The 27,292-nt window shown below is 30.0% G+C and overlaps 4 protein-coding genes across 22 annotated transcripts; 3 read left to right on the top strand and 1 right to left on the bottom strand.

Annotated features, from left to right (window-relative positions):
* Positions 1-3,024: 3,024 nt before the first annotated feature.
* On the top strand, positions 3,025-4,751 carry LOC149892135 (uncharacterized). The gene is made up of 2 exons (XM_090077091.1): positions 3,025-3,305; positions 3,868-4,751. The coding sequence occupies exons 1-2, from the start codon at positions 3,266-3,268 to the stop codon at positions 4,749-4,751; spliced, it is 924 nt and encodes a 307-aa protein (XP_089933217.1). The 5' UTR covers positions 3,025-3,265.
* An 88-nt stretch (positions 4,752-4,839) lies between these two features.
* Positions 4,840-6,043, top strand: LOC149892134 (uncharacterized). The gene has a single exon (XM_090077090.1). The coding sequence runs from the start codon at positions 4,840-4,842 to the stop codon at positions 5,902-5,904; it is 1,065 nt and encodes a 354-aa protein (XP_089933216.1). The 3' UTR covers positions 5,905-6,043.
* Positions 6,044-11,456: 5,413 nt separating this feature from the next.
* Positions 11,457-27,026, bottom strand: LOC149892132 (uncharacterized). Of its 6 annotated transcripts, none has more exons than XM_090079603.1 (8): positions 26,874-27,026; positions 25,909-26,667; positions 21,365-22,051; positions 21,183-21,293; positions 19,404-19,510; positions 19,250-19,320; positions 18,787-18,913; positions 11,457-11,973 (listed from the first exon to the last, which is right to left on the bottom strand). In XM_090079603.1, exons 1-8 carry the CDS (start codon positions 26,938-26,940, stop codon positions 11,965-11,967), a joined length of 1,938 nt encoding a protein of 645 aa, XP_089935729.1. In that variant the 5' UTR covers positions 26,941-27,026; the 3' UTR covers positions 11,457-11,964. The 6 variants fall into 6 exon arrangements, with proteins under 6 accessions (XP_089935729.1, XP_089935726.1, XP_089935725.1 ...); XM_090079600.1 differs by having other exon boundaries at positions 18,783-18,913; positions 25,909-26,664; positions 26,874-27,023; XM_090079599.1 differs by having other exon boundaries at positions 18,783-18,913; positions 26,874-27,020.
* LOC149892133 (uncharacterized) lies at positions 18,135-25,483 on the top strand. Of its 14 annotated transcripts, XR_016450058.1 has the most exons (6): positions 22,371-23,348; positions 23,463-23,538; positions 23,715-23,778; positions 24,468-24,578; positions 24,695-24,759; positions 25,319-25,483. XR_016450058.1 is itself a non-coding variant. In XM_090079607.1 (4 exons), exons 2-4 carry the CDS (start codon positions 23,116-23,118, stop codon positions 24,006-24,008), a joined length of 603 nt encoding a protein of 200 aa, XP_089935733.1. In that variant the 5' UTR covers positions 18,135-18,264; positions 22,970-23,115; the 3' UTR covers positions 24,009-25,483. The 14 variants fall into 14 exon arrangements, 6 of the variants coding, with proteins under 6 accessions (XP_089935733.1, XP_089935737.1, XP_089935735.1 ...); XR_016450057.1 differs by having other exon boundaries at positions 24,695-25,483; XM_090079607.1 differs by adding an exon at positions 18,135-18,264 and having other exon boundaries at positions 22,970-23,348; positions 23,715-25,483.
* Positions 27,027-27,292: the final 266 nt, after the last annotated feature.

Genomic DNA, 27,292 nt, shown 5'->3' with positions numbered 1-27,292 from the left:
AACTCAGCTCTTGTTCACAATATACATATTTATCCTACCTTGCACGATATTTTGGTGGAAAAATTGAAATGTTATCCTGAGAATATACATTTTTCTGAAATTTCTGCAAAGTGTACTCTTCAAAGCATGTTATATCACACTGTGAGTAGAATAACTGAAATGATTGATATGCCTAATTGTGGTCAAGGTAACGAAATATTTGGAGTTTTATATGGAAAGATTGGTTTTGATGGAGCATCAAGCCAAAGTGTTTATAAACAGAAATACTTTGAAACAAGCATCACAAGTATAGAACTTAAGAGTGAAGAAAATCTTTTTAGTACAGCTTTTGTGCCTTTATTGCTCAAAGTAAAAGATGGCGAAATTTGGAAAAATGCAAATCCTTCAAGTTGTCACTTTTGTAGACCTCTTCATCTACAATATAAAGAAGAGAGTCCAATTTTATCCAGAGAAGAAGAATCAGATCTAAAAAATCAAATAAATACCTTAAAGACGTTTTGCAAAGTTTTTGATATTGCAGGAAGAAAGGTGACCTTTAATATCAGCTATAGAGTTGATCTTACAATGTTTGATAATAAAGTAGTTAATGCACTTACAGAGACAAAATCCACTCAATCCTGCAATGTTTGCAATGCTAAACCCAACGAAATGAACAATATTGATTTATTAAAAGCAAAAACTGAGAATGAGTCAGCCTTGGGGCTTGGAATTTCAGCTTTGCATTGCTGGATAAAATGCTTGGAATTTATTCTTCATTTGAGTTATAAAATTGAAATTAAAAAGTATAAGCCAAAAACAATTGAGGAAAAATTATCTGTAGACTTAAAAAAAAACAGATTCAGGAACTCTTCAGGGAACGGTTAAGCTTATATGTTGACATGCCTAAAACTGGGTCTGGAAATACCAATGACGGCAATACTGCCAGAAGAGCATTTAAAAATAGTAAAGCTTTTTCTGAAATTACTAAAGTTGATTGTGATATAATTGAAAGATTGCATAATATTCTCATAACCATATCTTGTGGATATTCTATTAATATCAATGAATTAGATTTATACTGCACTGAAACAGCTAAACATATAGTGAGTTTGTACAACTGGTATGTTATGCCTCCCACTGTACATAAACTGCTGCTTCATAGTTCTTCCATATCACATAAATTCCTTTACCAGTCGGGGTATATTCGGAAGATGCACTGGAGAGTTTAAATAAACAGATAAGAAATTCTAGACTTAAGCACACGGCAAAAATTTCAAGGTTAAATACAATGATGAATCAGATGCACTACCTTCTAGTAAGATCAGATCCAAAAGTATCAAGCATATCTTTTAGAAAACATAAGAGCTATCGAGGAAAACCGTTACCAGATGAAGTTATTAAATTAATTGTAATGTAAATAATAAAATGAATGTAATAAATTCAGTTTTTTTTTCTCTATGTATCAACCTCCTTTAAAAACCATTTTTATAAAAATATCAAGTAGAGTAATATATCAAGATAATGTGTTTGTCTTGAAGATTCTAAAACTTGAAAAAAAAAATTTTTGTACGCGTATAGTCACCTTAAACGCGCGTATACGCGCATAAGCGCGCGTTATACGCGTCGAAGCTACGCATAAAAAAAAAATTTATTAATAAATTTGAAATCTTTGACCCAAAAATTATTATTTTGATATATAACATTATTGATTTACGATTTATGTCAAATTTTATTTAATTTTTACCGTTTTTTGATTGTTCTGAGTCACTGTGCAACGCTTCACAAGTATCAAAATTTGGAAATACAAAATGTTCGCCTCCAGTTTTTGACGTCATCCGCACGGTGAATAGGCCTGTTATAAAGTGCGCCATAGTTACGGTCGATCTGTTACTTAATTTAGTGGCAGTTTTCCACAATTTAAAGTTGCGAAACCTTAACTATACCCTTTTAGAAAAACGCCTTCAAATCGAAAAAATTAAACTATCTGTAAAATTAAAATAAAAAGTATGCGGAGGTAAAATAATTTACCAATTATTCAACATTATTTGAGTAATTTACAACTGACATAAGTCATATCAGTGTAAGGCAGAACCATTTCCCTCGACATTACTAAGTTCAAAACAATACGTTTTTAGTTACTAACACAAAATAATAACACTTCATCATGATTTAAATTGACGAATAAGTAAAGCTAAATTCTTGTTATATATTTCATAACATGAACTTTAACAAGATTAGTATAAAGCGAACGTAAATTATACATGAGTTATTAGTCTTCTGGTATCCCCTTGATACACGTAGCAATCAAGTTTTTGATGAAGACCTTTTACCAGAATAATAAAAAGTAAAACAATGATTTACATGTAAAAGAATTTTTTCTTTCCTCAAAAGTGTTACAAATGCAAACTAAGCTAATTAATTAGTTAAACACCTTTTAAAACTTAAGTAACTCGATATTTGACAAATACGCAAAACTACAATATTCACCCCCCCCCCCCACCCGTTTAAAAAGATCCCCTAAATTACGTACAACAAATAATTCGGCATAAAATAGAGAAAATTTAAAAAAAACTGAACTAATTGCATATATTTATATCATTTTAACTGACAAAAATTTACAATAAAAGGTAATCAGCTTTTTTTATATAAATCGTATAAATGCGTCAATCGTAAATCTTAAAGAAAAAAAGATAGAATTGATACCTTAATTACAACAGAAAAAAAAAAAAAAACACATAAAAGCTGAAAATCAAATTAAGATATAAATTGCATTTTTAGCATAATGTTGTCTAGGCTTTTAGTAAATAAATAAAAGCAGTAAGTTCCAATAATGAAACTACCAATTATTCATTTTTAACAATAGACACCAACGTGAAGGTAAGCCAAGTAGTCTATCAACACAAAACATTACAAAAGAATATTTGCACCCTTGATCCTAAAATCCAGCGTCACACCACTTTGAAAACATGGAAACAACATAATTTAAACATATATACAACTATAAACAAATTAGAGACTGGCCAACCGTCCTATGTGATCATTTTATTCGTTAATATCGATTATTTCGATTAATGATAAAAAAAAAAAAACCAAACGATTAAAAAGTTAATTAGAGCGAGTTTTCTATAAACGATCGCGCGACAAGAGAGCGTCTAAATGATTAAAACGACTAATATTCATGAAATTTGATTTTTTTTAATTAAGGTAGCTGCAATAACTCGATTAAATTATTGTTCAGTTTACTTTTGGCTGTTGAAGTGGTTGTGCTGTAAAAAGTGAGAAGAAAATGCCGTCTTTGATTTGGCAATATTTTACAAAATGTGAAGGTAAGATTTTTGTAAAAGTATAATAAAAAAAATAAAATGTATTTAATAATTTTTAATGATTTTTATCCTCATTCCACAAAATGTAAATGTAGTACTTTTCTTTAAAGAAAATTAAATAATATTTAATGGTTTTAGCTTTTTTCCACAAAATGTAAATTAAGATTTTTCTTAAACAAAATAAATAATTCCATACTATTTTATATCTTAAGTTATTAATGAAAAAGCTTTTAAAGGCACTTTTTAATGTAACACAATAATGCGTATTGACTCTCCTTTGTAAGTACAATATCTTTAAACATTACAACAAAATTAGTGACAAAAAGTTAAAAAACTAATTATTTACTACCTATATAGTGCATAAAGTGATTCATATATAGTTAAAGACTGTTGGACAACAGAAGGTAATTGCATATAATGAATGATAACGGTCTCATACCATGTGTAGACCCCCTGACCCCCCAGCCCTCAGACCGTCCTCTGGATCTAATATCAACAACTCAAGTAATTACTAGGTCTGCATATGCTTTGCCACAGACAAATATAGTAGTTTTTGTGTTTTTAGGTGATAGAACACGATGTGATACATGCCATGAGAAAGGTCTATCTGTGTATTTCTCTTACAAAAGTGGATCAACATCTACCATGCTATTCCATCTTAGAACCAAACACCCAGAACAAAATAATGAATTGGAAGACTTAAAGAAGAAAAGTGTGGAGGATAAAATACGATACTTGTCACAAAAAACAGGAAGTTGTTTGGACTCAAAAAAGTCATCTGTAAAGTATGGATACAAAAGTCCTCGCCAACAAGAAATTGATATGTCTATCACAAGATTTCTTGTACGCTTGAACCTACCACTACATATTGTGGATACTGATGCATGGAAAGATTTTCTTTTTGACATCCATCCTGAGGCAAACACAAAGTGCAGCAGTACTTTAGCAAAGTATAAGGTACCTCTACTTCATAATTGCCTTCGTGATGCCATGAAGAAAAAGCTTGAGAATGATTTAAATGGCCAGGCATTTACACTAACAACAGATCACTGGACATCCAAGCCTGGAGACTCATTTCAATGCTTCACAATACATTACATTTGTCCGATGTGGAGGTTGTATTCATATACACTTAAAGTTGCCAAGTTCAAAGGCAAGCATACTGGTGTAAACATTGGCAAAGAAATTGATAAACTGATTTCCCTGGACTTCCCTGTTCTCAAAACTTCAGATCAGATTTTTTGTGTTGTGGATGGTGCAGCAAACATGAGGTCAGGTTTGAGCAATGCAAAATTTGTCAAGAGCTTAGACAGTGGAAGCCTTCAATGCATTGATCACAAGCTTAATAATATTCTTCAAATAGCTGTTGAAGCAGACCTAACACTTAAAGCAGCTATCCAAAAACTAAACAAATTCACCACTAGATTATCACATTCTGCACCATGTTGAGCCCTTCTCTCTGAGGTGTGCCAAGACACAACTCACCTACAAAGTTATACCCAAGCCATGCAAAACGAGGTGGAATTCACACTGCATCATGATTCAAACAATGGTGCAGATTAAGGAGGCAATTTTAAATCTAAATGTGTATGACATTTCAAATCATTTTGAAAAAGTTCTCTTAACTCATGGGGATATCACACCACTAGAAGAAATTCTCCCCATTTTGCAAACAATCAAGAAAACAAGTGAGTGGATGTCTTGTGACAAGGAAGTGAGAAATGATTTTGCTATTGTGCGAATCAAATCTTTGTTTTTGACTCTCAGAAAAGAGATTCAAAAAGATGCAGGCTCTCATTCATACAAAGCTTTTTTAAACAAAGCACTTGATCTTTTGACAGAAAAATTCCCGTTGGAAGGTGTAAAGATTAGTGCACTTGCTCTTGGACACTTGTTTAATCCAGTTGTACGAGGTTCACTTCTTCCAGATGATCTAAAAGAAAGCATGATTAACTTGTTGATAGAGGAACATGAATCCCCACTTCAATTCAGAGAAAACAAACTTGTCCGTGTCGAACCAGAATTGCTGTTTGAACCAAGTGATGATCCTTGTGAAGAGAACATGGCAGAGTTGCTTAACACTTCGTTAGCTGCCCAAGGGTCACTGTCTCTAAGTTCAATGGAAATTGAGCCTCTTAGATCAGAGTCCAATGACTATGCACTGTTGCCATGTGTTGGAACAAACACAGACATCCTGGAGTGTTGGAGGAATAATGAAAAGGTAATTCCAATGCTTGCCAAAATTGCAAGAGGGGTATTGGCCATTCCACCAACTTCATCTTCATCAGAGAGAGCTTTTTCCACTGCAGGGAAACTGCTGACAAAACATAGGCATAATCTAAATCCAAAGACAACTGAGAAAATGATTTACATCAACAAAAGTTATGATCATTTAAAAGACTTGGTAAAAGGAAAGTGGTATTTGAACAAGGAGGATGTCCCTGCTGAGAGTTTGGATGATATTTCAGACTCTGAACCTTCTTCTGCCACAAATTCTGACTCAACCAATCCTGGAAGAAGCTCAGATTTAAATGAACTTGAAGATAATCCTTTGGCAGAGCAGCCAACACGACAGCCTTCAAAAAAGAGGAAAAATTCCTAAATCATCTGAAGCCTTGCCTTTTAAACAAACCAACAAAAATAGCTAAACTAACTGAGAGACTTTTTGTTTGCCATCTTTTAATGTGTTCGTGATTTTTATACAACAAATGTTAAAACAAAATGTGTTTCATTGTGTTTTTCATTTTGTGTTTTTCTCTTAAAATAAAAAAAATATTTTATCGAGTTGTTTATAAACAAGGAGTATTAGAAATTTAAAAAATCTAACTAGATTTAAAATGAATAAAATGACTAATTGTTAGACAATTTGATTAAAATGATTAATAGTTTACTCGAAACTGATTAAAACGGTCACACAACTTTAATCGAATTAATCATTAATTTCTTAATTTGGTTAGTCATTAATCGATAATCGCGGTTGTCCGCTCTCTAAAACAAATATGGTTTCATATAACACATATAAACACATTTTATAACAATATTAAATGACAACATATAGTTGACCATCAGAGAAACAACATATAGTTGACCATTAGAGAAACACGGTTTTTTGAGATATACCCCAACTCAATCAAATGTTTGACCTTGACTTTTATTAATTGTCATTGAATAAGCCAATCTGATAGGAAACTGACAACGTTTCAGAACAAAAGTTAAATTAGAACCTGATGGAGCCAACTGAGTTCGAGGAACAAAAACCTGTTTACCACCAAAAACACCTGTCAAAAACTCTGCATCAATATAATTATTTTGAAGAACACAAACTTTCATTTGAGTACCATTGCATAACCCAGCTTTGAGATCTAAATTTCTAAGTAGCATAATTACACAACCAAATTTCAATTTTAAACAATGAGGTGGCATACCTGAAGGAGTAAAGCTGTTCAAAAACTCAATAGGAAAGTTATTTCTTTCATTAAGATCATCATTTTTAATTTGATTAGCACTTAAATAAGCTTTGACTTCAACCGGCAGACATTCAAGCACTTCTTCATTGATTAATAATGAATCAACATTAGTTGGTGTTAAAATCACGAGTTTAGAATAATCATTTTGATCAGCATCTCCAAAAATCTTTTCAATAATCGATTCATTTTCTCTAATAATGCACTGGTCTGGTATTTCAATGCATCCTTTAAAAGTATCCTCCTCTTTGACAGGTATTGTTCCATTCCCAAGCTTTAGTAGCCATTGGGAAAATTCACCTTCCCCATCTTGTACTCTCATATTTTCAGTTAATGCAAACTTCTGCACTCATTGCCAATGCAAAGAACATTTTATACACAATTCTACTATTTCAGCTCGTTTTCCTCTTTTCACAACAGGCAGAATTTGTCTAAAGTCACCACCAAAAAGAATGGTTTTTCCTCCGAACGGAAACTTGTTGTTGCAAATATCTTTTAACAACCTATCAATTGTATTTAAGGCATGTTTAGGTATTATGGATGTTTCATCTAGCAAAAACAAACTAACTTGTCTTAAAAAATGCCCGTGTATAGAGTTAGGAGTTACATTACATGTGCTATTATCCAATATTGGAACAGGAAGTTTGAATAAGCCATGCAATTTAGACCCATTTGTAAGAAGAGTTGCTGCTATGCCAGTCCATGCAGCTGGAGCAGATTTAAAGCCCCTACTTATGGTTTCAGCAATCAAATAATTATAAGTAAAGGTTTTTCCACGACCAGCTGGTCCATCCATGAAAAAAATCTAGAATGTTGATTTTCTACACTTGGTTGCTCATTTAGTGCAGCAAGGATACCATTACATACATTTAATCGATTGACATTTTGCAACAGTCTCATTTGATTGGCTTCGTTAATAGATTGTTGAACATTTTTATCAAAATTTTCTAGATTTAAGCCTATAAACTCATCAATAACAGGCAGATTATAATCAGCCAGCATTTTACCACTTTGATTAATAATCTTTTCAATTTGATGAAGAGCAGCTTGTTCAGCTATTAGAAGTGGGACTGAGCAGTGAATGAAATCTTCCATCATAAAAGCTTTGTATGTATTTCAGAGATCTTAAGGATTGTCAGGTTCACAAAATGTCAAAATAATTGAAAACAACTGTCTAATTTGCTTTGACATAAGTGTTAAAACCGCCTCAGAAAGAGTATTCTGCCATTCAGTGTTATCTTGCAACAGACCTTTTAAAACACATGCTTCACGAAACGTTTCAAGGACAATGCCATTAACAGTACGCACATCCTCCCAAGATGTTACTCCTTTTGCTTGCAAAAGTAACAATCTAAGAAAAAACAATTCTCCAGTTGGATTAACTTTATACATTCTTACTATCACCTTATTACCACCCCTTTGTCTAACCTTCCATTTACAATATTTATCATCAACTATAAAGTGATAAGGAATGTCTACATACGAATAGCAATGTGCTCTTTCATTTTCAGTATTTAACTTAAACCATGCCGTTAGGTGCGTATCACGTTGAGCTGCACGATCTAAAGCCATTTGTTCTGCTCCTTCTCTAAAATACACTAATTAATTTTCAGGTAGATGTTTACCAAGTCACAGCACTTTGAAAACACGGAAACAACATAATATAAACATATGTACCAACTATAAACACAATAAATGTGTTTAAATATGTATATAAGGTTAAATATATACCTTGTATACATATTTAAACACATTTTTAAAACAATTATATAACACATGTTAACAGAAACACAAACAATTTTTATTATAATAAAAACACATTGATAAAACAACTATAAAGCACTTATTACCACTGTTGTAACTGTGTAATCCGGATTCCGGCGGAGTGTCGAGGTGCGGTGTGTCGGGATCAATGATATATTATATATACTATATATAATATGTCATTGGTCGGGATGGTTCCGGTACGGACCGAGAGTGAGAAACGTGTACTTATTGATTTTGAACTGATGATATTTTTATAGTGGTTATAACTAAATATAGTTCTGGTATTCTTGTAAAGCAGTAGTATTCTTTTTTTAACGTATTTATAACAATTGGCGACGAAGTGAAAATGATGCATTTGGCTAATATATCGAAATTTGATTTAGAAAAGGATGATTTTATCGAATACATAGAACGGCTTGAAAATTATTTACTGGCCAATGCTATTAAAGATGCAGAACTACAAAAAGCAATGTTTTTATCAACTGTCGGAGGACCTGCATACAAACTTATTCGGCGCTACTCGACTTTCTCCCCCCCCCCCACCCCTCCTAATTTTATGATTGATTCTGATAGAGAATTTTATGCTGATTCAGAAAAATATAAAAACATACACCTGAAAATCAACGGAAAGTGCTCTAATTCGAAGTCAACGAAAATTAATTACCGTTACATTGCGCAATAAACAGACCTGGTTTCCATAAGCCTTAACATTATTATTTTAAAGTATGGTAACGAAAGTGTTATAAGGAAATGAAATTAATAGAAGATTTCAAATAAAGGTTGAACGTAGAATTTGAGAATGTAGACAAATTGATGAATATTTATTATTGTATTGTATGCTGGTTTTCTTTATTAAAAAAAACGGTTTGAAGGTTACATTTTCTAAATTTTACATGTGATAGAACAACTATGAACTGAGTTTCAAAAGTTCTTCTTTTAGGAAAAAAAACTGTTGAATTCTTTTTTAAAATTTATTACAAAAGTACATTACTTGCAAAATAGTTTATTCTCTAATAATCAAAAAAACGGTTATTTTCATTGCCACAAAAAATTGCGCAAGATAAACTTACTTTAACGACTTTTTTTAACGTAAAAACCATGCTATTAATGTATTGCTTTTGTCAGCTAAAAGTTCATTAACTTATTATTTTCAAAATGGCGAATATTAGGGTTTTTAGTGGGATTTTTTACAACTTTGACTTCGAATTAGAGCACTTTCCATTAATTTTCAGGTGTATGTTTTTATATTTTTCTGAATCAGCATAAAATTCTCTATCAGAATCAATCATAAAATTAGGGGGGGGGGGGGGGGGGAGAAAGTCGAGTAGCGCCAAATGCTTCCTGTGTTAAGCCGATTCAAATTCAAAAATGTTTGATATCTGATAACTTGCAAGAATTAGAAAAATTATTATCTATAGATGTCAAAATGATTCTGATTTACTAAGCCGGATATATTGTCAGAAATGATAAAGATTCAGTTGACTTATATTTTTATTATGAGAAATTCAGAGATTTTACTGAGAAAATCAATTGTGGGGGATTAACAGTGCCTGGTGATTTGGCATGTCAATAGGTATGTATATTGCTATATAAAGTTTCGTGAAGTAGCTGATAATACATGCATTTCTTCTTTATGCAATCTAATGATGCTTATTTCTGAATCATACCAACTAAATATGAACAGAAACCATGGGGTTATACTTTCAAATATATTTTTTGAAAACTATTGTAATTTATATTTTTCAAAACAAAAAATTTTGAAACTCAGTATTTAATAACACAGGCCAACAAACAGAAAAATTTTTTTTCTGGTGCCTGAATTATGTAAATTGATAATTACATTAGCATTATGCAGTGAAATAATATATATATATATATATATATATATATATATATATATATATATATATATATATATATATATATATATATATATATATATATATATATATATATATGATTTGAATGTTGACATCTTGTATAAGAGTTATGTTATATTAATAATAAACATCAAATAATACGAATTCTCTAAATACAAATATTAATTTATTATGAGTATTATTTATTAGTTTGTTATGATTAATTTATTACTCATAATAAATTAATATTTGTATTTAGAGAATTCGTATTATTTGATGTTTATTATTAATATATATATATATATGTATGTATGTATATATTTATTTATTTATTTATATATATTACTGCATATATTGTATTTTACTGCATACTGTTGATAAAAAATATATATTGTATTTTATTGTGTATTGTTGATTTAAAAAAAAAAGAACAAGGTGTTTATTTTTTTCAGTTCAAAAAAACTCGCCTCCAGTTTATGACGTCATTGGCACGGTGAATAGGCCTGTTATAAAATACGCCATGACCATAACCCGTATTACGGGTTGTTTTTTGCTAGTTATCTATGAAAGATAAAATAATTTTTCTCGAAATTTTTACAACCAAGTTTTTTTACATTAGAAACAGTCTAGGAATATCCTTGAGCTCAAATAATGTAAAAGTTTACAAACAAAATTATCCAACCAAATTGTTTCTTATATTTGCCGGATTACCCGTTGAATGAAATAATTTTTGCACAAGTACCCACAGGTAACAAGTACCAACAGGTAAAAAGTTATTAGTTACATTTGATTTATACCCAAGATTCCTGTTTACAGAAAAAAATACAAAAAATATAAACATTAACAGAGTAATATGCAACTGGAATGGTCGTTTTCTTGTGTTGCTTAACACTGAATGGTTGTCTCAAAGGCGGAAAAGGGGGCGGACGGCGAAAATATCATTTTAAGTGACCTTTTATTGTTAGGAATATTAAAAAAAGTTTTATGAACTGTATTGTGGGTTTGACTACGAACTGTTTTGAGGTTTATTTCAAGTTTTTGGATAAATACAAAAACAAAAGTTATTATTTGATTAGTTTAAAGAAACCAACTAAATTTTATTTCATCAAAATCCTTTACAAAGAGAAGTTTAATTTTTTTTAGGTAAACAACACGAGCTATGACACGCAGGTGCACAAGCTGAGTAACTACAAAACGGCCCACAAAACGCTTGTTGATGCTCCATATCTAAATTTGAAAGAAAAGATTCGTAACCAAACTTTTGTCGTATAATTCCAGCAACATTTATTGGTATATATTTGTAAACAACATAAACTGGATTGGAGCTTTTAACATGATCTTTCCATTTATATTGCTCTTCGTAGATTTGCATAGGATGATCGCCAATATTACTTAGGATTTGATTGTTACCATATTGGTTTGCATCTAGCTGCCTATAGCTGTTTAAATTAACTTCCCTATTTTGGTTGGTTTTCAGAAGTTCTCCACAACAAATTTCTTCACAACCAGGGTAACATTTGTACGGATTAATGCAAGGAGGAAGACACCAGTTTATATCCGTTATTCCATCATTTAACAACGCTGAAAAAAACCTCACATTTTTAAAGAAAAGTTGAGAAATAAGCAATTGAAATGCAAAACGTTTTAAGTTACTAACCTTTTATATGTCAAAATAAGTCAATGGAAAAAATCTTATAAATCAGGTTAAATACCACATTATTGAGCTTCTAGTTTTCCCAGTTTATTGATTTACTTTTTAATTCATGAAACTATTAACATCAAGTGCTTATAGCTAAACTACACATGTCATATCTATATTAATAAAAGGCAATGTCTGTCTGTTTGTTGTTTGTTTGTTCTTTATAGAATTCAAGACAAATGAACCAATCTGCATCAAATTTTGCTTATGTGCTAAAACCAAGTTCCACTCCCCTCCAACCACTCCTTACCCCCTGTTAGAAGGTGAAGGTGGAGTGTGGCAACTCTGAGAAGATTTGTTAAATGTGGTGAAATTTTACACCTAGGAGTAACTTCACTCACTGAATTCAATGACGACATCCTATTCCTAACAATGGACATCCCTAAGTCAGTGAACCAGTCCTGTAGGACCAAAACATTTTGAACAGAAAGGAAACATTTTAACAAAAAAACTTGCATATCTTCAAGGCAAAAAGAGATAGATATATTTTTCATTATATAAACCCCCATAAAATGTCCCATTTTACTATATATAAAGTTCTATTTTTAAAGTTTTTTCAACATTTTTGTTGAAAGTTTTTTTGAATTTCCTGTCAAATCCGTTGAGTTCCCACCAAGACAAAATTATGTGTGGGTTTGTTTAAGGCAGTAATTGGCATGGTGCCTTCTGACAATCACAAGCTCATAATCAGAGCTGACAAAGTGTCTGTTAGCTAGCGTCCAGGCCGCTTCTACACTCTAAAAACAATCCGTTAGAAAAAGTAACGGATTGCGTCTCCGTTAAATTAACGGAGTAATTCGTTTCCAAAAACAACAAAATTTACGGAGTAAAGTTAACAAGTTACGGAGTCTTCGAAACTCCATTAATTCAACAAGTTGCGCTATCCAGTTATTGTAGAGATCAGTGATTAAATAATAAAATCCGTTGAGAAAAGAAATTTTTTTGCATAATGGTTTCCGAAAGAAATTATAAAGTGCTTCCTCAGTAGATTATATTTTTCATCATTACATATCCTTTTTTCTCATTTTTGAAATTTACATGGATTGACTTCGAGAGGTTCAGAAGTCAAATGCACTTTTGATAAATGAAATAGAGTTTTCATTAGTTTCATAAAGTTAAGAAAACATTATGAAACCCAGCATTCAACAATAATTCCTGATGAGATCAAGTTGCAAGTTCAACTACCACTAGTTAGTTTTATTTTATTTTGCTCAAGTGTATGTATGTGTGTGTGTGTGTGTGTGTGTGTGTGTGTGTGTGTGTGTGTGTGTGTGTGTGTGTGTGTGTAAATACATACATAGATACATACATACATACATACATACATACATACATACATACATACATACATACATACATACATACATACATACATACATACATACATACATACATACATACATACATACATACAGTCGAACAAAATAAAATGAAACTAACTAGTGGTAGTTGAACTTACAGCTTGATCTCATCAGGAATTATTTTTGAATGCTAAATTTCATAACGTTTTCTTAATTTTATCAAACTTATGAAAACTCTATTGCATTTATCAAAAGAGCATTTGAATTCTGAACCTCTCGAAGTCAATCCATGTAAATTTTGAAAATGAGAAAAAATTTTTAATTTTATATATATATATATATATATATATATATATATATATATATATATATATATATATATATATATATATATATATATATATATATTAAATTTTAAAAATAAAAAATAAAAAGATATTCTTTTGATAAATTATTTTTTAAATCTTGTTTGTTAGAGTTTTATTTGTCAGTATATTGAAGTACTTTACATAAAAAATAATGAAGTTTTGAATTGTTTTTTCTATAATCATATAACAATAAAAAAGTATATAGATGTGCTATAATTTTTAATATTATTATTATCTTACATGTTTTTAGCTTTAATATGTAGTTTAAGCGAGTTAAAGACTAACATGGACATCAGCTTACAATGGTTTAATCATGTTCAAGTATTACAGTTATCTGTTCCTTGTTATTGTATTTTTTTAAAAATAAATTTGTCAGTTACATCAGACAAATATTGTAAAAAATGAGTTGCTAACAATTTTTTTTGTTTACAGGATCTTTAAATCACATTCATATCATAGATAAAACGTTTATTGCAATAAGTTTAATTTGCCAGTTTTTTTATAGTTACACAGTTTTAGTATAAAGTAAATGGTTAGTTATACAATTATCTTTATATGGCTTGTTTATATTCTTATAATTTGCTACTTTAGACACATAGCATTCAATATCACACTGTAAGTTTAAATTAGTTATAAAATTAAAAATTTTGTTTGCATTTCTTTTGGTGGGGATATTTATTTAGGTTAGATTTTGATTTGCATTTCTTTTGGTGGGGATATTTGTTTAGGTTAGGTACAATAAGTTTATGTATGCCTTGTTTATATTCGTTTAGAATTTACTACTTTAGACACGAGGCATGTGGTATCAAATTGAAATTCTGATATTGCTATTTTCATTTCTTTTGGTGTGCTTATTTATTCTTGTTTTGATTTATTGTTATTTAAGTTAAAGACCTTTTTTTTTTTGTTCCTGACAGGTGTTTCCCAACCATGTTAGTTTGTATAATTAGTTCTGCTTGTATCAGATGGGTGGTAATTATTACATTTGTAATGGTAAGAACCAATGTGTATTAAGAATATCATAATGAAATAATCCATATATTAAAAAATGTAAGGATTATTTTATTAAATTACAATACTATGTGGCTTAATTCATCTTTAATTATAATGGAGTGATTTTAACTGATTATTCCCTACAATAACGTTATTTTAACTGAATAAAAACAGCGTATAATTTGATGCACTAACGTTATAACTCCTTTATTTAAAAGGATTGTTTTATCGGAAAAATATCAGCGGACTTCAATCCGTTAAAACTTTAATCCGTTAACTTAACGGAAAAGCCGTTGGTGCAATAGCAACGGATTGATCTGTTACCCAATTCGTTGTATACAACGGTTTTTTTTTTAGAGTGTAGCTAAAATAACGAGGGCAATGCGCCGGGTATTCCAGCTAGTTTTCAATGTTTAAATAAAAGCGAGATAATAAATTTCATTTGTAAAGAAGAAAAGCAAAAAATATCTTTAGAATTTGGTTAGGAAATTAAGAATATATATATATATATATATACATATATATATATATATATATATATATATATATATATATATATATAGATATATATATATATATAGATATAGATATAGATATAGATATGGATATAGATATAGATATACACTGTCCTCCAAAACATTAGCAACCAAATAAAAAAATGCTTTTTTTCTACTTTGAATACTAATTACAGCAATTTTATTTTTTTAATAACGTTTTGAATACAAAAAATGCTTAATATTACATATAAGAAAAAAGATTTGTACATAATAAAACTACTTGAAAATGAATAAACTTGTTTTTTTGTTTTTATTGGTATTTTAACGCAAAAACGTGGTCCTCCAAAACATTAGCAACTTTTTATAATTACTCACAAAAACTCACGGAAAATCAGCAGCACAAGTGTGAAAATAATGCCCAAGGGAACTGTTGTGTTGTAATTATTAGTACTTAACCAATGAGAATCAACTAATTGTTAATTTTTGTCCAGAGATGAATACGGAGTGTTGCAATTATTACAATATTAATTTAAGATCGCGTATGTATGCTGTTTTGGATTATAATGGCAGGAAACAAGTATAATTTAGCTTTTCGAGAACGTATCGTAAAAGATTACAAGAAAGGAGTCAAACAAAAGGAAATCGCAACGAAATACTCCATTAACAAGTCAATTGTATGTCGAATAATTAAACGATTTAATAAAGGTAGTCCTTTAGAAACAGAACATAAGGGCGGAAGACCACTCAAAACATGTCGTTTCACCGATCGAAAAATTATTCGTCATGTTAAAAAAAATCCTTTTGACAGCGCTAATGATACTATTAAAAAACTGAAACTTTCCGTGTCTCAAAATACAGTTTGTAGACGGTTACAACTTTCAGGACTTTTGAGCTTTAGAGCAGCAAAAAAACCTTTCATTTCTCAGAAGAATAGAAAAGCTAGAATTGAGTTTGCAAATTCTCATAGAGACTGGACTATAAATGATTGGAATAGAGTACTCTGGAGCGATGAATCAAAGTACAATTTGAAAGGTCCTGATGGAAATTTAAAGGTACTTAGACCTAAAGGTAAACGCTTAGACCCTAAATACACAAGAGGAACAATCAAGCACGGTGGTGGAAAAAGTGCAATGGTTTGGGGTTGTTTTTCTGGTTTTAGTGGAGTTGGACCTATTTACCGAATAAATGGCATTATGGATCAGAATGTTTATCGTGATATTCTCAAAGAAAAAGTGGTTCCTCATACTGATAATAATATGCCTCTTTTATGGACATTTCAACAAGACAACGACCCCAAACACACCTCTAAACTCGTTAAAGAATGGTTTGAAACAAATCAAATTAAAGTAATGAAATGGCCAGCTCAATCACCTGATCTCAACCCGATTGAAAATTTATGGTACCAAGTTGAACTATTCCTAAAACACAAAGGACCCTTCAAAAACGCCGATGAGCTATATAAAGCTATTGAAACCACGTGGAATGAGATTACACAAGAAAAAATTAATAAACTCGTAGAGTCTATGCCGAGAAGATGTTCCTTGATCCTAAAAAGTAAAGGATATGCCATTAACTATTGATATTAACATTTTTTAGGGTAGTTTTAAAAAAGTTGCTAATGTTTTGGAGGACCACGTTTTTGCGTTAAAATACCAATACAAACAAAAATTCACGTTTATTTTTTTTCAAGTTGCCTTGTTATGTTAAAATCTTTTTTGTTATATGTAACATTAACCATTTTTTTCATTTAAAGCGTAATTAAAAAAACAAAATTGCTGTAATAAGTAATCAAAGTAGAAAATGTTTTTATTTTATTTGGTTGCTAATGTTTTGGAGGACAGTGTAGAAGATATAGATATGGTTGCATGTAAATGAAGACTCCACGGTAAGAAACGGCAGGGTCACATTTTGAAAGTTTCGTCTTTTTACACTTTCTAGCTTTACTAATCATAATAGCATATTTTGTATTTGAATTCAAATCAAATAAACGATTTGATTTATATTCAAAGTTTTTCTAAATTTTCCTAAAACTTCGAAACTTATAAAGGTTTAAAAGTTTAATAATGATTTATCTCAAAATGAAAAAATGTGACCCTGCCGTTTCTTCCCGTTGAGTCTTCAAATGTTGTTCATTGCTAAGTACTACGGCTCCCCTCTCCACTCATTTCTTTGAATTTAAAATAAGTGTTCTGACGAAGTAGAGCATCAGGATCAGGTTTGTAAGAAAAAAACATTTCCTGTTATAATACTGATAAAAGTAAAGCGTTAACAATATACAGGCAAATTTAAAAACTACTAAAACTGTATTCTTTTTAGAGATTAAAAAAAAAACATTCTAGTAAATTTCAATTTCGCATTAACTTTTTATGAAACATTTTTCAAAATTTTCTTTAAAAGTTAATTAAACCCTTAACTTTGAAAAACATATGATGGTAAAATACAAATGTTTTGTATTTTATTTTCTGTTAATTAAATAGAAAATTATTCACCACCTCATGGTGTGCTAAGACAAAAATTTGCCTTAAAAAAATGGCTGCATACCTAAACTTCTGTTTCTGATCCTCAAGCAATTAGAGGTGTAACACTTATCTAGTTCCTAAATCATCCGAAAATGTACCTTGCTGATCTCAGAAAAATGAACAATTTAAAAACTGAATTAAGTCTAGAGATTCTACATTTTTTAAAGAAGTCATAAAAGATTTATTTCACGAAAACAAATAAATTTATTCTCTTTTATTCGCTTATTTATTTATTCGCTGGTAAAAGACAGTTTAAGTGATATAATAGAAATTTATTTTCTTTTTGTCATAAAAAAAATAAAGTTTCGTCATAAGTCATGAGTTTTTAAAATAAAATTATTCTTTAAAAACGTAATACATTAAACAGTTAAAGATTAAGGGTTTAAATTAATTTGGTGAACATTCAAACAATTATTTTTGTCGGTATTTTTGTCACTAACGAAGTATTTATAAGTTTCACTTAAATGTTTGGAATGTGATTGAAGAGTTCTTTCGGTAATGTTTACCTTTATAGCCAGTACATACTTTGCTTGTTACGATGTTTATATCTATAACCAGTACATACTTTACTTGTTACGATGTTTACGTCTATAATCAGTACATACTTTACTTGTTACGATGTTTACGTCTATAAGTTATACAAAATTTTACTTGTTTTTTTTCTCCCGTAAAGAGGATAACATTTTGGTAAATTTTTAAATCATCTTACAGGATGGAAGATGCTAGGACGAATATTTTAGATCTCATCAGCGTCAAAATAGAACACCTTTTATGTAAATTTCACCCTACCACTTTATTTCATCAGAACACCTAATTTACATTCGAGCCAACAGTGGTATATTTTATTTTAGCCAACAGTAGTATATTTTATTTTAGTATCTTTTATTTTAGGATGCTTGATGTTATAGAACTTTAAAAGCTTTCAAAATGATTTCTTTCCTTTATTAAGTATTTGTATTTAACAGAGTAACAAAAAACTGTTCTTATGCGTAGAAAGTGAGAAAGAAACTTGCCTACTTCCATTAGTTTATCTGTTTGCTTGTCACCAAGATTACCGCTAGCTAATTGTTGTTGCAACAGCGTCAAATGAGTGGCACCGCGTTCGGTGAAATATATTTCCATGTCAACAAAAGTCATATTGTCTCTTTCCATAAAAAGATATGAAAAAAAAAAGTTAATTGAAAGAATGGCTAAAATAAATTTTTGAAAACCAACAACCTTTACAAATGAAAATCAATTATTGTTAAAAGTTTTTTAACATAGGGCAGCTCAAGTAAATGGTTAACTCTTTTAAACATAGTCATAATAAAGTGACTTACCCTGCAATAATTTAATTACAAGTTTTTCATCGTATTAAAAGTATAAATAATTTCCACTTTTAAAAATTTTTATTCAACGTATAAGAATTTATTTTCAAATATTTTCAAATGTGATCTCATAGTTTTATATTTTTTATTGCTTAGATAAAAAAATTTCTTACATTTTATTACGTTTCATTGCAACAACTTTACAGCCTTTAAACTCTTCGTACCCACTGTACAGTTCTGACACCTAAATTTTAAATAATGCAAACAGCGTTTAAGTAAAACTGGTTGTTTATGGATAAAATATGCAAGTTATTATACATCCTTTACCGACAATTCTGTTCTCTTCTTGAGCAGTCGATATGCTTCGGAAAATTTTGTTTCCAATGGATGAGTGTACAATCGTTTTAACTCAAACTTTACCAGGAAATTTTTACCTTTTCAAACGAAAGAAATTTTTATTTGCAAAATAGTCATAGAAACTTAATGCAATAAATATTTATTTGATGTTTTTTGCGTAAACCTGCTCTCAATATACCCATTGTGCAGACCACATGTAATACTAATCAAATGAACAGAAGAAAACCTCTTTAAGGATGGGGTAGGGTGTGGTTCTACACTTTATAATGATATCTAGGTGCAAAAATTAAAGTCTGGGATTGGCGCCCGAGAGAGAGAATTTTATTCAAAACTTTTTCTATAATAAAGGGGAAACTGTTATATAAAAATGCCAGAATAAATAGAATAACAGCTTCAAACATGATACTTTTTTGCTTTGCTTTTCCCTAATATCTACAAATAATTTTGGTTTCAATAACACAATTTCTTGAAGTAAGGATTCCTAGTAAGGACCTAAACTCTGCTGTTTTAATGAACTATAAAGGTTTTTAAAGATTGTTCATATTGGTATAATCTGTGGAAAAATTAAAATGTTTCCACTCCGAGTAAGAGATTGATCTTAATGGGTAGAATGAGGTCAGACACTAGAGATTCATTTGAATGAAAGAGAATTGGCTCTTGAATCATATTTCCAAATTATTTCGCCCATTTTACATCACCACCAGATGCAAAATACTTTCAGTGCTGCTTTCAAAGAGCCAAAAGTATAAGGTGATCCGCAGAGTGAAGGTTTTGAGAGTCAATATTACACAGGTGCTCAAATGTGACTAAATGGGTATGTGCTCAAATGTGACTAAAGTCCATTGATAATTTGTACAACCTTCATGTCACAGAAGGCAACTAAAGAGACCTTATCTGCATGATCAAGGATCAGGAGGGTCTTGATGTTGTGATAGGTCTCACAACATCAAGACCCCCCTGATCCTTATTCATAGGTGGGATTTTTTCCCCTTGATGACATCTAAAGAGAAGAGTGCGGCATGTAATACAAATGTCTGATGAGAAACGCGCATCATCAAAATCTATTGACTTCTAGAGGATTTGTTAGCTTCTCTCCTTGAGCATGTTAGTCAGATTACATGATGCTTTTTTGAGACAAAGGAAGCAATCAGCTTTTCTATTTTCCTCGTTAATTCTTACTTCGTTCGGCATTTTAAACAGAATCAATCAGCTATGATCAAAAGCTTTGAAGCTTCTTTAAAGAATCTAAAACGGCTAAATAATCTAGTGTATAGTGTATTAACTAGCTCATGAACATGGAAACATTTACAGTAAAGTTTTGATAGATTTAACTGTTTTCTACAATTAGATTTTTTGGCTAAAGCTAAATAAATTAAATACCAAGTCATGATAAAAAAATCCCTCAATTTATATTAGCCTTTTTGATTAAAGATTAGAAGTTGGTGAATATAAACTTAAAAACAAACGAAATTGATCAAAATAAAAATATCAAACTATCGTTTTTTTAAATACTTATGGAGTAACTCTTGATCCAATTATTCAAAGTGAATTTTCTCTCTCGGATGCCAATCCCAGGTTTCAATTTTTACAACTAGATTATCAGTGTTGAGTGTAGAATCAACACCAAAAAGGTTTCTTGTATTCATCTAATTAGGAGTATATGCTGTCAGGACTAGGGGTGAGTATTTAAAAAAGATTTTTTATTGACCAAAGGTTCTGAGGCATTTACCTAGATCCTGGATAACTTACCTAGGATCTTGGGTATCTGTAGAAATGGAGCATTGATATCATTTGCAACTTTTTTCAATTCACTTGCTGCTTCATCTTTTATATGTACTTCATTTTTCACTAAAGTCAAACCTAAAAACTCAAACTTAGTACAATATAAGTGTATTAGAGTAATAGTAATAGTTTAATAGGATTATTATTACCTTTTTGAGTTTTTTCATAATTTGTTGAACTTAATTCGTTTGCAGAAATGTTTTCTTTCTGTTCATAGCTTACTGACGTTGTTGAAATCAATAATTTTGTTGAAGCCTTCGGAGTAAAAAGCTCCATACTTTCCATTTTCAATGACTTACTCGCGTTGATATTGGAAATGATTTTGTTGTTAAGCCTTTCACTCGAGTAAGTCTTATAATGAAAGTTAAGAAACGAGCTTTGATTGGTCTTTTGTTTATTGCTATTCTGCTTAAATAAATTAGAAACGCTACTGTTCGGTATATCGATATTGTCTAAATGAGAGCTATTAGTAATAAACCTATTATTCTTTGATGGAATATTGAAACTTAGAAAGTTAAAAGTTGCAGGCATAATTGTGGAATACAGGTCACTATGTTGTTTTTCTTCTATGGAAGTATGTAAATTGGTCATCGATTTTAAAAGAGATACACCAACTTCCGAAGGTTGTATTGCAACAGCATCGATTCTATTGTATATCATATTAGTATGAAATAAAAATTGATGATTTGACAAATATTTTTCCGGATGGATAGTCTTTTCTGCAACTTTTAAAGAACTTTCGTGCAATTCGAGTATACGTTCTTTCTTTGAGTTACCATCAATTGCCCCTCCCGTTCCTCCATTGAAATAATCTTCAAATGTCTCAATTTTCGGTCCTGAAAAAAAATTTAGTTAAAATTTTCTTAAACCAGACCCAGCAGGCAAAAGGCGTCTATAGATCATCTAAGACTACTCTAATTTGCATCTTTCGTAGAATCGTATATTTTAGACGTATATTGGACATCGAAAAAAGGTCTAATTTCAGTGATTCTATTTAGATCCAATTGTAGACGCATATCAGATGTATAAACAAGATTAAAACATAGATATTTCGGTTAAATATAGATGTATTTAAAATGTCTTCTAAGGATCAGTCAAACAGAAAGAAGAAATTTTAACTAAAGATAGAATCGATTTTACAGAACGATTATTAAATGACCGCCATTAAAGAAACGTGCATGGCGCACAGTGATGCGAAATGGTCAAAAAGTGGCCAAAACTCAAAGTTTTGTAAAGTAATAAACGCTTTTATTAAATTATTGTTCCAACTCTCTGACTAGGATAGTAGACATAAGAGAACCAAAATATATATTTTTCTTATCATTTGATATTTTTTCTAATAAGTTGTAAAAAAAAAAATAATGAAAATGGTGTATTAAAAAAATTCCACTTATGGCCACTTTTTGAACTTTTCGCTTCATAGTGTGGCGGAAACTTTACTCTAGAAAGGAATAAAAATTTATACGTACCTAAGTTTTTACTAACCTATGAACGACATAAGTCATAATGCAAATTTTCAGTGAGTTTTAAATGATAAAATTACATGCTATTATAAATGACTGGCTAATATAACAACGAAATAATTTCATGGTTTCAGTGTATAACATTTTACTAAAGTCACTTCATGATCTGAAAGATAAGAACGTTATTCTTAAGTTGATATTTTTATTTCTGGATTAAAATGTAATTTTCATATAAATGTGTATTTTTATGATAATATATGTTGTTTTTGATAACGCCAAAAACTCCTTTAGTGGTTGGCTGTGCACATAACGTTTCCATTGAGAAAAATAGTTAAAAACAACAATGAGAGGAAGGAGTTTTTAGAAGTTTGACTGGTGTAAGTTTTTTTCCTTTTTTTTTTGTATTGAAATAAGAACATTTTTATCTAGATACAAATATGCCCTTTGCAAAAAGTTCATACCAACAACGACATCATAGATATATTCAAAAGGAATACAAGAAATTACAGGAATCCTCATTTATATCTTTAGATAGTATACTTAATGTTGGAATCTTAGGAGGAGATAGTAGTTCATCTTTTGAGAATGAAAGGACATTAGAGGAATATTCTGAGCATATTGAGAATTTGTTTTCTGACAATGAATACTCTGATATCCATGAGCTTAATGAGTAAGAACATAATTCAATTTTGAAGAAAAGTTTGTCTGGATGTTTTAGCATTTGACCAGGTTTAAGTATAGTATAAATTGTTAAACAAATCTCTTTGATAGCCAAAGTCTTTAGGAAAATCAAGGAGGAAAGATCAAGAATTGCTCTTGAGCCAAGCCCTAAGAAAAGTAAGAGGAAGTTATCAATAATGGTATGTAATAAAGCAGAGTAGTATGTGACTTTTTAGTTGTTTATCTATCGAAGTAAGATTTTCTTTAGCACCTGAATTTTTATTTTCATTTTAGCCTGTTTAACTGATAATTTGCATGTATGAAGTTTTTTTCGTAAATACAATATTGCAAAGTAGTTTATTTATTTTTTTTTTAGGATTCCAGTCTGCATCTTTTGCTGCTGTCTGATTCTATGCAAGAAGTTAATGCTGATATAAAAAGTAAGCTTTCAAAAATATTAAGCCATCTACTGGGAGTGAATAAAATAACAAATGATATGTTTTTTTTGGGGGGTTTATTTTTATTCATTCCTCTCTTTTGCATTTGTATAATGTTGGTGATCAGTGATGTATCTAGAAGTTATTTAGGGATGCAGGTAAAAAGAGTTTCAGATTATGCTTTGAGGACCTTTTTTTTTAAACAAACAAAAAAAAAAGCATTCAGCGGATAGCTGTATGGATATTTGTATCAAAAAACTCATTTTTCCAAAAAACAATATTTGCAGAAAAAAAAAGGTCCTTAATTTCTGAATTTGAGAATCAGTGCCCAAATACTTTGAATGCTGTCAGGACAGTTTATATTACCCTCTAAAAAGCACTTACATATGAATTATATTTATTTTAACTAATTTGATCTGGAGTTATGGCAGAATATTTTGGGTGCCCAAACCGGTATACCAGTGTCAAAATCATCCTGGATATGTCACTAGGGGTATGTACCCAAACATTGTTAGGATCAATTAATAAACAAGTAATAGGATATTTTTGCTATTTGGTTTCATGAGCTAAATAATAACTTTGAGGTAACTACTGACATTTTTCTCAAAGGTCAGTAGTTACCTCAAAGTTATTATTTATTACTCAAACATCTTATTCTCAAAGAGCTGGCTGAAATAAAATTTATCTTAAAGCAGCTTGTAGAAGTAAAGTTTCATGCAACTGGGGTGAAGTTGTTAGAATCAGTTGACCAATTGGTAGCACTTAATAACAAACTAAATGACAAATCAGAATATAATAAATTGGTATGATCTAATTATCTTATTTTTATTTGGGTTATTTGAAGGTAGCCTTTGGTTAACTCTATATGTTGTATAGAAAAACAAATTGAATATTTTAGTTTTTATTATGTTAATTTTAGCTTGATAGTTTGAAAATAGTTGGTGGCAAAAAGCCAAGAGAGCATGTTTTCATGATAATGAAACGGTAAATGACAATTCTAATTTAATTTCAGTTAATCAGAAATTTAATTAAATAGTAGCAAAAAACAAATAATTTTGAACATTTGCCTAGCAATTACTTGTAACCTGAAAATAAAAAAATGTTTGAGTAATTTTCTGAAGGTATTTAAATTAGTATTCTAAATGCAAAAGTAATTTTGCTCAGGGTTTAAATTTAATGATTATAAAACTTTATAATTTACAGTTCATTCAAATGGTTTACTTCATGTATTCAAATATGTCATTAACATATTCAACTATATGTCAGTTTTTTGTAAAAATATCTGTCTGGTTATTTTCCAATCAGCTACAATCTAAATTAAGTCAAAAAGGCAATGGGGAAAAAAAAAGTCTCAAAAACCTAGTAAATATCTAGAGTGTTTTACGAGGTATAGTTTTAATGTGTATATAACTGCTCTCTGTATTAAAAATGTACTCTTCAGCTCATTTTTTGTGCCATACTAGTATTTTTGTCCCCATCACCTTTCTTTAGCTATACCAAAGAAAATTTTTTTGAATAGTTTAAAGTTTTTTTATTTTGACAGATTCCTATGAATACAATGTTAAATCAATAAAAGATCTAGAAAAATTTTTTTGAAAAATGCTCCTGCTCGTAACCAGAAATAACGGACTCAATACAGAATTATAGTTTTTTTTTAACTGTAAACATTTGTTTTATAAACTTGGTAAATAAATTTCAACGACTTGAACCTAATTGTTTCTTTACTTGTATAATTTTTAAAGACCTTTTAATCTTAACTCAGTCGGCAAAAAGATATCTAAACTGCATCGAATATGCATCTGAAAACTAGTCTAAAAGATGTCTGAGTTCTTGTCGTGAATGAACGCTAAATAGATGTCTATCTTATAGATGTCTTTTAGATGCATTTTACATGATAAAGGTGCATAATTTTAGATGCATAAAAGATGTGCAATATACGTCTATTTTATTTTTTTATCGAATAAAATGCATCTAAAAGACGTCTATAAGATAGACGTCTATTTAGCGTTCATTCACGACGTTATTTCAGACATCTTTTAGACCAGTTCTCAGATGCATATTAGATGCAGTTTAGATATCTTTTTGCCTGCTGCGGAGTTTTACTTTTGAAATAGAATATTAAAAACATCAAACCTGCTGATAGTTGTTGACCAAATCGAACAACGTTAAGATTTGAGATCCTTGGTGTTGCAATTGCCATATTATCATAATTGCTTTTAAGATCCAATGAAAATTTTTTCTGCATTTCGGAATGATTGATTTTTATTGAAGATTCATTAAATGTAAAGCTCGTAGAATCATATGCTGCAAGAAATGAGCAATTTCTGTTTTTACAATGTTCTTGATAATCTTGAAACTGAACACTTTTATTTTTATGTATTACAGATAAAGCGTCCACCTTAGAAGTTGTTTTTAAAGGTAATTTACAGCGGGAACACTGCAAATCCTCATACAATTCGTGATTTCTATGGAAAGCTTTGCTTTTAGTTTTTACACTAGAATTCATCTTAAAATACTCATCAAAGTTTTTGCCAAATGGAAATTTTTTTCTTTGCATATCTTTTAAAATCTGATTAACTGTTTCCATTGCCCTGCGCACTTCAGGTACTTTATCTTTCAATTTATTCAAGATGTTGAGTAAAATACTACCTTTATCTTTTTTTCTTTCTGATATTCGATTAGCACCGCTACCTTTTTTTTTATAACGAATTAGTTTTCTCAGTTTTTTTTTCCTGGACAAATTTGAAGTAAAGTAGTTCGTGGGAAAGCAACTCATGGGGTTGGCATCATACTTTTTTTTAGAGCAAACGAGATAAACCTTTTCCTTTTCTTCTGTATTTATTGGGTGCCTTTGATGCAAGTCCCCTTTAAACTTGAATTCTTTACCACCTACTAATTTCAAGTGAAAATTATGTTAGAATATATAAGATTTAACTAAAGTTACCATCTACCTATGCAAAACCCTCCTCCTCTCCCCCACTTTTATCTAAGATCTTTTAATCCACATCCCATTCGCTTACTGATGGAAGTTTAAACATTTCAAAATAATGACTTAGAATCTTATTTCAACATCAGTCAATTCGCACTAAAAAACATACTTATCCATATGAAATGCAGACCAGTTGTAATGAGAATTATAAATACAAATTTCATTTTCGCAAACATGTAACGTTTAGTTGATTATCATGCATACTGTTTTGCAACTCTTTCTGCATTAAAAGTTTAGCATTTCTTTCCATGGCAACTAACTATAACTGACACACGAGATTTTTAAGATTCGAAGAACCGGAAAAACTTTTTGTAAGATAATTCAAAGAGTTTGATGTTCAACTTCGTTGGTTAAAACAATTCACTCTATAATTCACAAAAAATAATAATAATGATAATAGTAATGATAATAATAACAATAAAAGTAATAATAATAATAATAATAATAATAATAATAATAATAACAATAATAATAATAATAATAATAATAATAATAATAATAATAATAATAGTAATAACAATAATAATA

The sequence above is a fragment of the Hydra viridissima genome, unplaced genomic scaffold, assembly GCF_058129835.1.
Source record: "Hydra viridissima isolate aposymbiotic clone 2 unplaced genomic scaffold, HvirCarnegie_v1 scaffold_2, whole genome shotgun sequence".
NCBI classification, from domain to species: domain Eukaryota; kingdom Metazoa; phylum Cnidaria; class Hydrozoa; order Anthoathecata; family Hydridae; genus Hydra; species Hydra viridissima.
Note: the sequence above shows the minus strand (reverse complement) of the source record. Positions and strands in the feature narration are given on the sequence as shown.